The sequence below is a fragment of the Dermacentor albipictus genome, chromosome 1 (assembly GCF_038994185.2).
Source record: "Dermacentor albipictus isolate Rhodes 1998 colony chromosome 1, USDA_Dalb.pri_finalv2, whole genome shotgun sequence".
NCBI lineage: Eukaryota > Metazoa > Arthropoda > Arachnida > Ixodida > Ixodidae > Dermacentor > Dermacentor albipictus.
The window spans coordinates 414,247,458-414,261,891 of record NC_091821.1 but is presented as its reverse complement, the minus strand read 5'-3'; the positions used below and the strand labels follow the sequence as shown (position 1 = coordinate 414,261,891).

Genomic DNA, 14,434 nt, shown 5'->3' with positions numbered 1-14,434 from the left:
ACGCGAATTCCAAGGCAAGGCGAAGACCGATAGGCTTTTCACAAAGCTCCGAACGAAAGAACTCATTGTGCGGACCCACTGCCTCAATTGGGTAAGTGAAACATATTCTGACATGGGCCTTTTCGTGGTCCTTCAAGGACTCTGCGAAAATGCAGAGCGTCTTTTCAAAAGTTCGATTGTTCAAGGGCTTTCCGTATTCACACAAGAGCCTCTATTATCAGTTACGTTGCAATAATGGTCGTGCGGCGGCCATCTACGATTTGCCCAAAACTCGCAACAGTGGACTGCTGCTACGACCAATTGCAGTGCTCGCTAGAGCACCTCTTCTGCGACTGTCACGTTACGTGCGGAAAGTAATTGCACCCTTAGCAGGAACAACGGAGACACACGTTCTCGACATGACTGTTTTCATCAAGGAGGTGAAGGAATTGACCCTGAACGATGAGGACGTACTCGTTTCCTTCGACGTTTGCTCGCTCTTTTTGACCGCCCATGTGATGTTTACCGTCGAAACTTTCAAAAAGCTCCTTCAGAAAGACCCAATCCTACTTGACCACGCACCGTTCCGCATGGATGAGGTTCGTGCACTCGTTCGCTTCTGTTTGACTAACGCGTACTTGACGTCTAAGGGTGACTTCTACCAGCAAATGCTCCGTACTGCTATGAGTGCATCGGTTTCTGTAAAAACGGGCAACGTAACGATGAAGAATGTCAAAAGAAGGGCCCTGGAGTCTTCCGAGCCTAGTCCAAAGCTGTTTCTTCGCTACGGAGGAGGCTGCTTGCGCGTCCTAGACAGGGAGCACGTTCAGCGTTTTCTTCAGCACCTGAACAACGTGGAAACCTCTTTACAGTTCGCAGCAGAGGTAGAGGTCGTTGGCTTTGTACCGTTCCTCAACACACTGGTGAACCGGTCTTCAAATGGTCTGTCGTTTATTGTGCCCCGAAATACCACACACGGGTGGACACATCGACTTCAAATTGATGCACCCTACATCTCACAAGCGCGCAGACGGACAGTGCAGCCGTGTTCTGAGAAAGGCACCCTAACAGTGGAACTTAAAAATATAGATGCTGACCTGAAGCAAATTGGTACCAGAAGTAGCCTATGCGGAAGCTCACGAGAACCGCCTTCAGGTTGTCAATGTCAAAGAGAAGCATCCACAAAGATGCTCTCGAAAAAGTGTGCCACCATCCCCGATATGGCACAAATACGTGAAGCACTCCTGCGAGTTTTTCAAAAACACGCAGCGTGCTTAAAGCACCCATGCCGAACAGCAAACTAGCGCAGGATCTCGTCAAAGGGAAGGACGTTCAGCCCCGATGCAAGTTTCTTAGTGTGTACGAGATACCAAGCGCAGATTGCATTTTTTTTACGTGGTTGTGACCGGAAACTTGAACAGACCTTTGAAGCAGCATCGCAACGACGTAAAGAAGGGACACACGCGGCCAAAATATTTAGCGCAGCACGTGCAAGCGTCTGGACGCAGCGTTCATGGGACGGCGCAGCCACAGCTGCTGTTGAGAGGCCGGAATGGGTCATCACGGCTTCATCTAGGATCGCTCATTATTCAAGCTACTTCGTTAACAAAATGAACATCAGTCTTCACCCCATTTATGCGAACTCACTTAGTCCCATATTCAAGCGTACATGAACTGTTCCACCGATGGCTGTTTTCCTTTTGTGTTTTGTGAACAAGGTTCCTGTAATGGCACCAAAAAAATTTCGTTGTTTGTTGGTCTGTGCATAGATTCATGATTGCTGTACTAAGACATGGTGGCGATCAGATATGGTGCAGGCTACTTCTTGGCACTTTAATAGTCGGTATATACAAGGCACAGCTACAGTATCACGCGCAAGTTAAAATAACGCCATGAGATTACAACGAAGCTGTCAAAACAATAATTTGAACCACAATATTACGTAACATGGTGACAATAGAAACACCGAAGTGAAGATACGAACCCCAATAATGCCACATTTACACAGTGACTGTTTTAATATTGAAATCTCTTATAAATGGAAGATACCTTTTCATGCGTTAATAATGAGCAACAATGCCTCTGTCTTCCAGAACTTTTTTTAATGCGAATATTGCACATCGCAATTTTGTGCCACAGGCCCAATACTTTTTTTTAACTCAGTGGGTCACTGTCTAATGTCGTTAAAGACGATTTAGGTCAGAGTCTTGGTGCGTCACTGAGGAATTTCACTGAGGCCAATCTTGTGTAAATATCTTGTGTAAAATAAATTGAGGCCCAGCCGCAATCGATGAATGAGGGTTTATTGTTTCCACCTAAATGTAATGGTATGTTGAATTTAACGTTCCATTCCACGTGTCCCTCTACACTTTGACTATTCTTTAAGCGCAAATGCTCCCAGCTAGACAGCCTATTAGGCACGAAACTTGGCCGAGTAAACGGCGCTGGATTCGTAAAATTTTCTCCAATTTCTCAATAATAATAATAATAATAATAATAATAATAATAATAATAATAATAATAATAATAATAAACTCTCAGTATTTCTATAAAACCTAATACATTCATCAGGCCTGCCAAAGCCACATTGGGCTTGACTGGCAGAGCGTGACAGGCAGCGCAACTGTTACAATATCAAGAAAAAGAGAGAAGAAAAATAAGAAATACAGGGAAACGATAAATGTATATACATACACTAATACTCACATTGTACGCATTTATAATAGGTGTACGTACATGCACATATACAGGTTTGAGAAGCACATCTGGTGCATACAAGTATCATCATGCATCATGATTACACTGTGCGGCGCAAAATGCGTAGATGATTATAAATAACAAAATGAGTCAAAACCACAAATGCTTCAATGAAAGCTGTGCAGGAACAAACTTTCTAGTCATATTTTTAATCGAAGCCACTCTGTAGGCGTAATAGAGAAGGAGGTAAGCGAGGTCTATTTCTTTACGTGTTATAGCCGCTTAAATCCGCACGTTTTAGCGCTTTCTTGAGCTTGTATTTTGATGTTGACTGCAGCGCATTACGGGGTAAATAATTAAACAACGCAGGAACGTAGTATTCGCGCATTCTCTTGCGGTATTTTGTTGCACAACGAGCTATTTGATAACGCCATTTTGGTCTAAGGCTACGGCGAGTTACATATTGACGCGTGTACTTATCTTTATCGGGCGACCACGTTTCGCCGCCTAACAAATGTAATCGCACAGCGCGGGATGCGCCTGCATGTATCCGAAGTTTCTGGAAAGTTATCGATGCTTCTATCTGGCTGTCTGTTGTCGCCGAACCCTGTCTTATCTGATTTCATCGCGTAACGCGAATGGTGTAGAACTTTGTGGAAGGCACGCGGGTCCGAACGGTTAGTCAGGAACATTCGACGACTGCAGTATAAAAGCCGACGCGCTCGACCCGCTCATCAGATTTTCGACGATCGCCGACTGTGTTCGCCGCTATCGTTGTGCTTTAAGTGTACCCTGTTTTGTGGGCACAGGTTCGCCCAATAAAAGCTAGTTTGTCTTTCACAGTACTGCTACTGTGTTCTTTAACGTCACTACCACGTGACAATATGGTACTTTATAACGATTGTGCCAGAAATGTCTCAGGGCTATTGTCTGCAGTAGAACCGAAGAAAAATCTGGCATGGATAATGCCTTAAAAATGTCGGTGTCGCCTTCAAGACACAAGTCATAACCTACAACTTTTAAAAGGGAGCCCATTAGTAAGTTAATTCTTTTTGATAACGAAGAGCACAATGTCCGTAGGCAGTAATTCCGTATCGGACAACACTGTATCACAACGCATGCGCTGTGGTTTTCCTGACTGATATGGGCATGAGGTGACGGATGTTATAAGGTAAGCAAAGCACTGAGCGAATCTTCTGACAGACATAAGAAACATGCGAATTCCATGACAGATCGCTGTCAAAACGCAAACCGACATATTTTACGGATGATGTGTAGTCGGTAGGAGCGTAAGAACATGGATTGCAATGTGGCTTATGTAATGTTACTTCCCTAGTCAAGTGTGCCCTTTTTAATGGACTTCGAAAGCAGACAAGTTGTGTTTTTCATACTTTAATGTCGATTAAATTTGTGCGTGTGTGTGTGCGTGCGTGCGTGTGTGTGTGTGTGTGTGTGTGTGAGTGTGTGTGTGTGTGTGTGTGAGTGTGTGAGTGTGTGTGTGTGTGTGTGTGTGTGTGTGTGTGTGTGTGTGTGTGTGTGTGTGTGCGCGCGCGCGCGTGCGTGTTCTTTTTTTTTGCTTCGCTTTGCTCCTTTTCGTTCATCCCTCATGAACTTAAGTAAGGCAAACCTTTTCAAGTGCTAACCTCTCTACCATTCACCCTTTCGTTACCGCACCTACAGAAATCGATCAATTTGATGGACAGTCTTTTTATGCGTTGTTAAGCACTTCCGTGTGAATTCTCCTACTAGCGACATCCTGCTCCGTCAGATATGACGACTGAACGTATCTATTTCCCAGATTTGAACATTTTTGGCAGATTGGGGGGGTCGGGAAAATTAAAATTAGGAGTGTAGGTATCGTTGGAACTAACCTCCAGTTCTTCTAGCACTTCCCGAGTAAAAAGACGCAATATTTGTGCGTTGATTTACTCGGCAACCTAATCTTTAAGTGACAACAGCAGCGAGGATACATGACAGAGCAGCAAAATCTGACGTATAGGCTGCTTTAACGATGTGACAAGCAGCAGTAGACGTTCATGACTGCATGGTATTTTTATAATTGTGCTCAACTAATATGAAGTGCCACTTTAATTTCCCTCTCGGGGTTACTTTTATCCATGAGCGCTTCGACAGCGTACGTAAAAATTATTGCGAGTAATCCTTCGCGACGTGTGGGGTTTTCACTCGCGCAAGAAAACGCAGTCGATGTCGGACCGACCTTCGACCGAAACATAAGCTATCTAAGCTGTACATAGTGTACACCGCCTCTATTACTGCCTTCGTTCATTACTGAGCAGCACAGTACGGGAACTGAACAAAGTATGCGGAGGATCCGGCGTCAGTTGAATGAACACTTGACCACTTCGCTTGCACAGCAAAGCTGATCGAACACAATAATCAAGTATTAGAAGGCTTCTGCTTGTTCTCTGAGTTGACAATCGTTGTTTCGCAAGCCTAAATAATGCAGTAAAAAAAACAATTCAGGTGCCTGCTGCAATGAGCAAGCACAAATGTTCCTTGTACAATGCGAACTTACCCGTTTTTACATTTGCGAAGCTACTTCTTTCGCGCATGATATGGGCGTCACTATGAGTAGTATTTGACGCCACTGACGCTGTGACACTATTTGATGACAACAAATCTTCATGACAATTTTTGCGTGAGGTGACTTACAAAAAGTTGAGAACTGGGAATGATTTGCATATTTGTATACTTCCAATATTTTTTTTTACTCTCAGTACTGATACTGAAAATAGGAAATTATTACTTTCATTCGTTTATGTTTAGGTGCTTCTTTCTTTGAAACAGCAGATAAGGATTCTGAACAATTGCATGAGCAATTAATACTAGTACATATTCCTCCGAACAAGCAGTCATCAGGCTATAATTTTATGTGTCGCAGTATACGTTGTGCTACTACGTCTTGAAATAGGATGCTTAAACACAAGCACACCAAAAATGAGCAACTTTTTAGCGGTTGCGAAATGCGAAAGCTATATTTATTTATTTATTTATTTATTTATTTATTTATTTATACATACTTTCAAGGGCTAGTAGGCACAACAGAAAGGAGTGGTGAAAATATACAATATTTGCAGTACAGCACATGAATGGAAAATAAGACTATAAGGCACTTTGAACAGCGATATTGAAGTTAGTGGTGTCACAAATGGAGACTGCGGTGGCAGGCAGGTGGTTCCATTGATCGGCGGTTGTTGGCGAAAAAGAATGGTACAAATTAGTTCGACAAGGTGGCACTTTAGTTTTGTGTGCAGGGTCGATGCGAGATTAGATGCAGCTGGGTGTACTGACGAGATTTTCTTTAAGAGAAGGGTTAAAGTAATATATTCCATGAAAAAGAGAGAGACGAGAGTACTTGGGAGGTAACGAGAGGTCAGGTAGATCCAGTGTATTTTTCATGGACGTGAGCTAGAATGACGTGAATAATTTGAGAGAATAAAACAGGCGGCGCGGTTCTGAATGCTCTCAGCTAAAATGGCAAAATTGGTATCAACAGGGTCCCATAAGGCACAGCATATTCTAATTATGGACGGGTGAGTGTATTGTATTGAGTAAGCTTTAGTGGGGTGGGCTGCTGATGCAAATGTTCTTCTCAAGTAGCCTAAAGCCCAGTCGGCATTACATATTCAACATGAATATTCCATTAAAGGTTTCTAGTAATATACAGGCCAAGATACTTATGGAAATCAGCAACCGACAGGGCAGTAACATTAACAGAATGCGGGAACATATCAGAAGGGATATAGCTAGAGAATACGCGCATACTTTTGCATTTAGTTGTGTTAGGATGCATTAGCCATTTGTTGCACCAGTTGGATACACTCTCCGGTTCGTCCTGTAGCTTAGCGGAATCAGAAAGGTTAGTTATTTCGCGATAGATGACACAATCGCCCTCGAACAGCCTAATGGTTATGCATTAGAGATACGGTCAGGAAGGTCAATAATGTAGATGAAAAAAAGCAAGGGACCGAGTATACGATCCTTGTGGAACACTGGATGTTAGGGAGCAAGGCTGGACGTAAATTCGTTAGCGGTTACATACTCGGTCCTGTTATAGAGGAAAGTCTTTAGCCATGCAAATAGCTTGGGGTTGCAATATTAAGGAGGGAAAATATAAAGATCAGTAAATCGTCAGAAACGGAATCGAAAGCTCGCGAGGAGTCCGGAAATACGCAGTTGCTCTCAGTTTTCTCATCTGCATTATTAAGCAAATCGTTCGTATAAGAAAGAAGCTGCGTTTAACAGGAAAATAACTTTCTAAAGCCATGCTGCGTGGTTTTAAAGAAAGAGTTGGTCTCTAGAAAATTAATAAGTTGCGAATAAATTATATGTTCCAACATTTTACTTAGTGTGTATGTTAAAGAAACTGATCGTTAATTATTAGCGGAATGGATGTGTCCTGATTGATGAACCGGAACCACCCACCTTCCAGTCTTTGGACAGCGCAGAAAGCTCTGAAGACTGGTCAGAAATCTTCGATAAAATAATAGATGAAAACAATTCAACGCATTTTAGCATTTTTTTGTTATTGGAGTCAGGGCCAAAAGACGAAGAAAATTTTAAACTGCTTATAAGTTTGCCAACGCCCACCCAGTGAGAAAAGATCCGATCGATAGGCGGAAAACTTGCGTGCGATAAAAGTGGCACAGCAGTTTCGAGCGACTGCTGAAAAAATGAGGAGAAGGTGTCATTCTAGATATCACATCACTCGTGGGGCAAAACAGGCATGTCAGATTGAATGAACTGCAGGACATTCTTTTTAGTACCTGTTTGTTTAGTTTTTTAGTACCTGTTTAGTACCTGTTTAGTTTTAGTTTAAGTTGGAGAAGTATGGGAGAGGCCTTTGCCCTGCAGTGGGCGTAACTAGGATGATGATGATGATGATGATGATGATGATGATGATGATGATGATGATGATGATGATGATGATGATGATGACAAAAGACCAAAGCTTCCGTGGGTTAGAAACCAGAGACGATGTAAGAGTATTAGTCAAAAAAGTTTGTTTGGCATTAGCTAATGCCCAACAAAATTCATCGGCAATGTGGCGATGATGGAACCAGTGATCATGATGATTTGTAACTTTGGCGTGGCGAAACACCCGCTTTTTTTGTTGTTGCTGTTGTTGTTGCTGCTCTTGCGCAGTCACTTTAGCTAATTATTAAACATCGCCGAACGGTGATTAGAAGGAAGCCTTCTTTTAGCCACGTAGCGACCAATTACAGACAGAAGTCTGTTTTTATACAGAAACCAATTTTCATCTACAGTTCCTTGTAAGAAGTTCACAAGGTAGTTTGCAATGAAAACTCAAACTCGGCACTTTTTGAACAAACATCGGCTCTGTTGTAATCTAGTATAATTTTCGAGCTTTGTTTTAGTGCTAACATGAGCCTTAAGAGTGAAGCGGATCATTAGAGAGAATAAAACAAGTTTTCAGGTAGCTATAGTCATTTAACACTTCGTAGGGTACGACACCACCTGATCATCAAATGGTCGCTTATTCCTTGCAGGAACGTTAGGAGAGAAACCAAGTTGGGTGCAGTGGTAAGAATAAGATCCAATGTGTTGGCAGAAGTCTGTGTAGATCGCGTAGGGTAGTGTGCAAGTTGGATTAGATTAAAACCGTGGCAGAGGTCTAAAAATTTTGAAAATTGCGGAGAACACTCTTTAACAGTAACGGAATCATTCGGCTACACAACATTCAGAAAATTGAAGTCCCCAAGTATAAACAAAGGCGACGTAGGGTACCTTATATTAATATTATTAATTGCGTCATGAAGTTCGTCACAAAGCCGAATAGAAGCACTAGGCGGTCTATATTAGGTACAGAAAATAAATTCACGGTTTGTAATGACCACTCGTGCACACCAAAGTTCTAATGATGAAACAAGCAGAATGTTTTGCGACACAAGAGCATCTTTGATAGCTATCAAGACTCCTTCTCCTGATCGAATGTCGTGGTCACATCGGTACAGATTATAACAGCTTTCGCAATCCAATATTTCACTGCTGTTTTCTTTCTTTTGGGAGAAAGCCACGTTTCAGTAATAATAACAATATCAGCGGAACAAGAATCAATGACCAGTCTTTCTCTCCTTCTGTCTTGGGTGTCGATAATGTGCCTCTTTCGACGGCTTGCGTATCGTACATAAGCCGTAAAATAGTGAGAACAAACCGTCCGAAAAGATCGTCCGCATCACCCGAGACTCCGCATTGGGTAAGGCATTTGCTCTCATCTTCCACCGTCTAGCCATTGTCGGGCTGTCACCATCCCCGTCATTATCGTTCTCGTTTATGCTCGCCATCACTACTCCGACTGTGGCTGTTCATACTTACACTAAGTGTGACACTAAGTGTTAACACTTAGTGTCTTACATTCCGTGAATGTTCACAATTTTTATAACTCACTCCTTGCCACATTAGTGACAATACCTCATCGTGATAAACATGGCGTGGCTTCTCCGGCATTCGTGATGATGACGCTCAAAGGTTGTTCCCAAATCGGCTTATCTTCACTACTGTAGTCCTCTGTTTCATAGCAAGTAGCCCGCGAAATATTCAAGGGCCCGAACTCCCAAAGCTTTTCGTTCGAAAGGTGTCTTTGTTATTGGCCGGCAGCCTTTGCTAGTAACACGTTCATAATCAGGGTTGGCTTGGAATTTTCTATTTGAAAACGATCCTAGTGTAAGATATTTCTGTGAATACAGTGTCCAGGTTCTCGATTATTGAAGCAATGACATTTTAATCCAAATGTAGTATCGACCGAAATTGTAAGCATCGAGTCAAATGTGCGGTGGGTTCTTGTTCGGCACAGCATAGGCGATAGTGCGCGCTGTAACAGTGGCGCGAGCACTGCAGGCGCAAAAAACATTAAGTTCAAATAGGGAAATGTAGCATGTTGCTCTGGCAAGAGAGGTTTCTTTATAGAACTCCAGGGTTTAACTCTTTCGTTGCCGGGCCTACAGAAATAGATCTATTTGACCAGCATTTTTTCTAAAGGTTTTATACATTTCTGTTTGAATTTTTCTGCCAGCAGCGCAGTACATTGTCTGAAATGACGACGAATATTTTACTATTGGTCAGATATTACCATTTTTGGCAGATTGGAGAGTCTGCGACTAGATAGATCGTCGAAACTCGCCAGATGGTCGCAGCTAAGACAGCGCATGAATAGAAAATGAATCAGGCTCATTTAAAATGTTTGCTCTCTCTCTCCCTCCAGTGCTTCTAGCCCTTCCGCTATCAAGCAATGCAAAGGTGGCGCTTTGGTCGACTCAGCCCCTTAATTTTTTTTTAAATGACACCATCACTGAAGACACAGGAGCTTCTGCCAGGCTGCCAAATTTTCCAATCCGATGTGTCAAACAAAAGTAGAACCTCATGAGTGTGCTGAGCTGGGATTGATCTGCATAATATACACTCACCACCACCGATAGCAAATGAGCTGGGAAAGAATACACAAGGTGGGGAATTATTACAAAATTGTAGGTATAATTGACCGTGTTCCTGTCAGGTCTTCTCCTTCCAAGTGCTAGGTCTTATCGGTTCTATGGCTGTCTTATCCATACGTTATCGTATTCTGAATTTGATCCAGCCTTTTCTATAGTCCCCGGGAGGTAACAATTAAAGGCCTTTCAACGATTCATTACGGACAGCAACAAGCTTCGGTACTAAACCACGATCTGATTATGAGGCACGTCGTAATGGGGGACTGCGGGTTCATTTTGACCACTTGGGATTCTTTAACGTGCCCCCACTGAACGGGACACGGGCGTTTTTGCAATTCGTCGAAATGCGGCCGCCGCGGCCGGAATTTGATCCCGCAACCTCGTGCTTAGCAGAGCAACACCGTAGCCGCTAAGCCACCGCGGCGGGTACAGAATGAGCTTGAATAAGGAAATGCGTAATTGTACATAAAATGACGTTCGGTAATTTGTCTAGCGCTGCAGCCACCCATGAACAGCGTTTAGCAACCAAAAATGAACAGCAGTCCTGCTCAACCGCAGTTAGAGGGGCCAGTTAGGGATTGCGTGCCGGCAAATTTTGAAGCGTGTGGGTTAAAATGAAAGTCGGTTAAGCCCCCAAGTTCTACCTGTTTAGGGGCGTTCAGAAAACCACTTACAAAGCTTCCTCGACACCCTGGGATTATCCAAGTCGGCAGCTGTTTTATATTTGGAAGAAACGGGCGCCATATGGATGAAGTTGAGAGTATGACGGAAGCCCGTCTGGTCGGGATGATACATACTTAAAAGGAAGAGGTCTGGACACCGACCAAAAATGGTTTAAAAGAGTTATTTACGTTTCGGCTCCCCCACGGGAGCCTTGTTCACAATGAAAGAAGCGGCAGAGCTGGCGCCCCTTTTTATGTGCGTCTCAAAACATGATTAAGGCACCTGGCATACATGGGCGGCAGATTGCCTTCGTTGCGATTAAGAGTGTGCGCCGTGGTTTGGATGATTAGGGACTCAAGATAAAGACGCGAAGAATGATTTCGCTCCTTCGCAATCACACGAGATTTCTCCCAGTTAATCTTATGTGATGTGGCTGCGCAGTGTTCGGCCAAGGCATTTGATGCAACGTGTCGTTTCTGGACGTCATTCATGTGTTGCTTAAGTCTTGTTTTGAAGTTGCCGGTTTCACCGACGTACACATATCGACAGTCCGCACACGGAATGACATACACCACGCCTGGGAACTTGTCCTTTTCCAATGGGTCTTTCACATGCACGAGCTCGTGTCTAAGTTTCCGGGAGGGCACATGCGCAGCCTGCACGTCATATGACCGCAGGACGCGTGCAAGAGTTTCGCTTATGCCGGGGACGTACGGAATCGCAGCCCGTCTTTTGGGGGGGTCCAGACTGGGTGGGTACTGTGCCAGCCAGCTGACGCCCTACCGAGTCAATGACGTACACAGGGTATCCACAAGCCATTAATTCGCTCCGCACAAGTGCATTGTCCGCCATGTGGTCTACCGCTGTTGTGCACACGTTTTTTGCCCGACGAAGAAGAGAGCCGACAACAGACCTCTTTTGCGAAGCAGGGTGCACCGATCTGTAGTTTAGGTAGCGGCCCGTGTGAGTGTGCTTCCTAAACACCTTGAATAACAGGTTCGGCCCATCTCGCTGCACAAGGGTGTCCAGGAACGGCAGTTGCCCTTCGGATTCCACTTCAACGGTGAACTTGATTGCTGCTTGTATATTGTTTGCACGCGTCCTGCGGTCATATGACGTGCAGGCTGCGCATGTGCCCTCCCGGAAACTTAGACACGAGCTCGTGCATGTGAAAGACCCATTGGAAAAGGACAAGTTCCCAGGCGTGGTGTATGTCATTCCGTGTGCGGACTGTCGATATGTGTACGTCGGTGAAACCGGCAACTTCAAAACAAGACTTAAGCAACACATGAATGACGTCCAGAAACGACACGTTGCATCAAATGCCTTGGCCGAACACTGCGCAGCCACATCACATAAGATTAACTGGGAGAAATCTCGTGTGATTGCGAAGGAGCGAAATCATTCTTCGCGTCTTTATCTTGAGTCCCTAATCATCCAAACCACGGCGCACACTCTTAATCGCAACGAAGGCAATCTGCCGCCCATGTATGCCAGGTGCCTTAATCATGTTTTGAGACGCACATAAAAAGGGGCGCCAGCTCTGCCGCTTCTTTCATTGTGAACAAGGCTCCCGTGGGGGAGCCGAAACGTAAATAACTCTTTTAAACCATTTTTGGTCGGGGTCCAGACCTCTTCCTTTTAAGTACGGGCGCCATATGTATTGCTCTTGCAGTTGTCCGAGTATATTTATTGTTGTTTTGGTTCTGGCTGTTATTGTAAACGCCCATCAGCGTGCAGACTCACGTCTGAACACTGGCACTAAACAATTATTCAAATGAGTGACTAATATTCTCAGAACGTATTATCATTATCAAGCGCGTCAAACACAACGTTCGCCTGCCTAAAAACGGAAACTACAGTAAATGCATGGGAATGAAGCATGTGGTTATATATTGCGAAATGTATAGCTGGTTCTCTGTAATGGAAAATCAAGCTACTGTGAATGGGTTCAATCATGCAGCGCTACTTATTCCCGAAAGGAACTCGAAAAACTAACTCAATTCAAACTGAATCCGATGATTTGAGTTGACCCTCAGAATCTGCTCATTTTGTATTGCGGATCGTGATCACTCGGTCGTCAGAATCGCGCGGTAAAAAAATATCAAATTTCAGCTGCTCACTGATTTTACGCGTGCGTGACAAACGGCCCTATAAGAGCGCTAGAAACTGCATACGGCCGCGAGAGCACGTTGTTTGTTTGTTCGTTTGTTTGTTTGTTTGTTTGTTTTTCTTGTTTTGTTCTTTTTTTAAAGCTTCTGCCTCGTCGTGGTTCGCTTTGCATGAATCGCTCCAATTACGCTTCAGACATGAAAGGTCCGCTGTTCTGACAGTGAGAGAGCGCGACGTTTGTACACGACACCCGATTCTCGTTTTAATAACTGCCGGGAGCAAGACAGCTCAAGAGCGTGATAATCGGCACGCGGGTATCTTGCGCTAGCTCTTTGCTCATGATGGTTCAACCCACCCACTCCTATTTTATTTTTATTTTGTGCTTTTCCCTGCGCTTTTGAAAACACCGAACAAGCAAGTGCCGCTTGAAATTTGAAATTTAAATGAGGCAGGCGAGTTCAAACTTGTTCACTGTACTATTGCTTTTGTTATCTGTTTGTTTGTTTGTTTGTTTGTTTGTTTGTTTGTTTGTTTGTTTGTTTGTTTGTTTGTTTGTTTGTTTGTTTGTTTGTTTGTTTGTTTGTTTGTTTGTTTGTTTGTTGTAATGCCTGAAGAGAGTTTCATATCGCGACCAAACGCATATAAAGCCCCAAATAAGATAGAACGAGATTGAGGGAGAGAAAAGCTTTTCTTCGTTTCCTTATTTCGTACTTTTACTTGCAGAAACAATCGCTAATTATGGTAGAGAGGATTACGTTATAGCGGATGGCTATGATTTCATACGGTAAGCCGTGTTACTTGTGCATGGTACAAACACCCACCCGCACAGAAACTCGTTTCGGAACCTGAGTGCAACGGCGTTGTAGAAGTACCACACCAAAAAGCAAATAAAACGGTATAAAGTTATTCTGATACGCTGTCGCCTTTGTTAGCTGACACTGGTTCCTTCTCGGATTCTCTTGGCCGTAATGAAATCAAAATAGGTAATAATAAGCCGAGTTCAGACATTCTTCCGACTCTGGACTCATTTACTACGACCTCAGTTACTCAACCAAGTGAATCCAAAGCTAAGAAGTTTGCGCAAGACTCTTGCAGTTCAGCGCACTGTCCCCCGTCTACATGTACAATGGCAACAGCCAGTTGATCACGACGCGGGCAGTGACGTCATGAGATGACCACTTCGATGCCGGACCCTTTTATTTCCCACATTGATACTGAACCAAACAACCCACAACGGGGGTGTTGTGAGTTAAGCGGAACTATATAGTTTATAAAATTACGCTTACGTGTTGCAGGGTCTTACTTTTTGGATTGTTTACATTTATCCCTGCTTTGAAATGTGCGAGGCTTCTGCGGTGCGACGACAATTATGCGGCTTCGCATGCATTATACCCCCACACTAGTTAAGTTTGCACTGTATTAAGGTGCATTTCGCTGTCGTATGTAGAGGTAAGCAAATTCTTCGCAAGCGTCCACCATGCAAAGAAAAAAAATGTATGCAGGGTTGACAGAAG

General features: G+C 43.8%; 1 protein-coding gene across 1 annotated transcript in view; it reads left to right on the top strand.

Moving 5' to 3' along the window:
• Positions 1 to 398: 398 nt before the first annotated feature.
• The window catches only part of LOC139054229 (uncharacterized), a 42,910-nt gene continuing 28,874 nt past the window's right edge, over positions 399 to 14,434 (top strand). The window contains exon 1 of the mRNA XM_070530934.1: positions 399 to 921. Coding sequence (XP_070387035.1) covers positions 399 to 921 — 523 coding nt within the window. The remainder of the gene's footprint in view (positions 922 to 14,434) is intronic.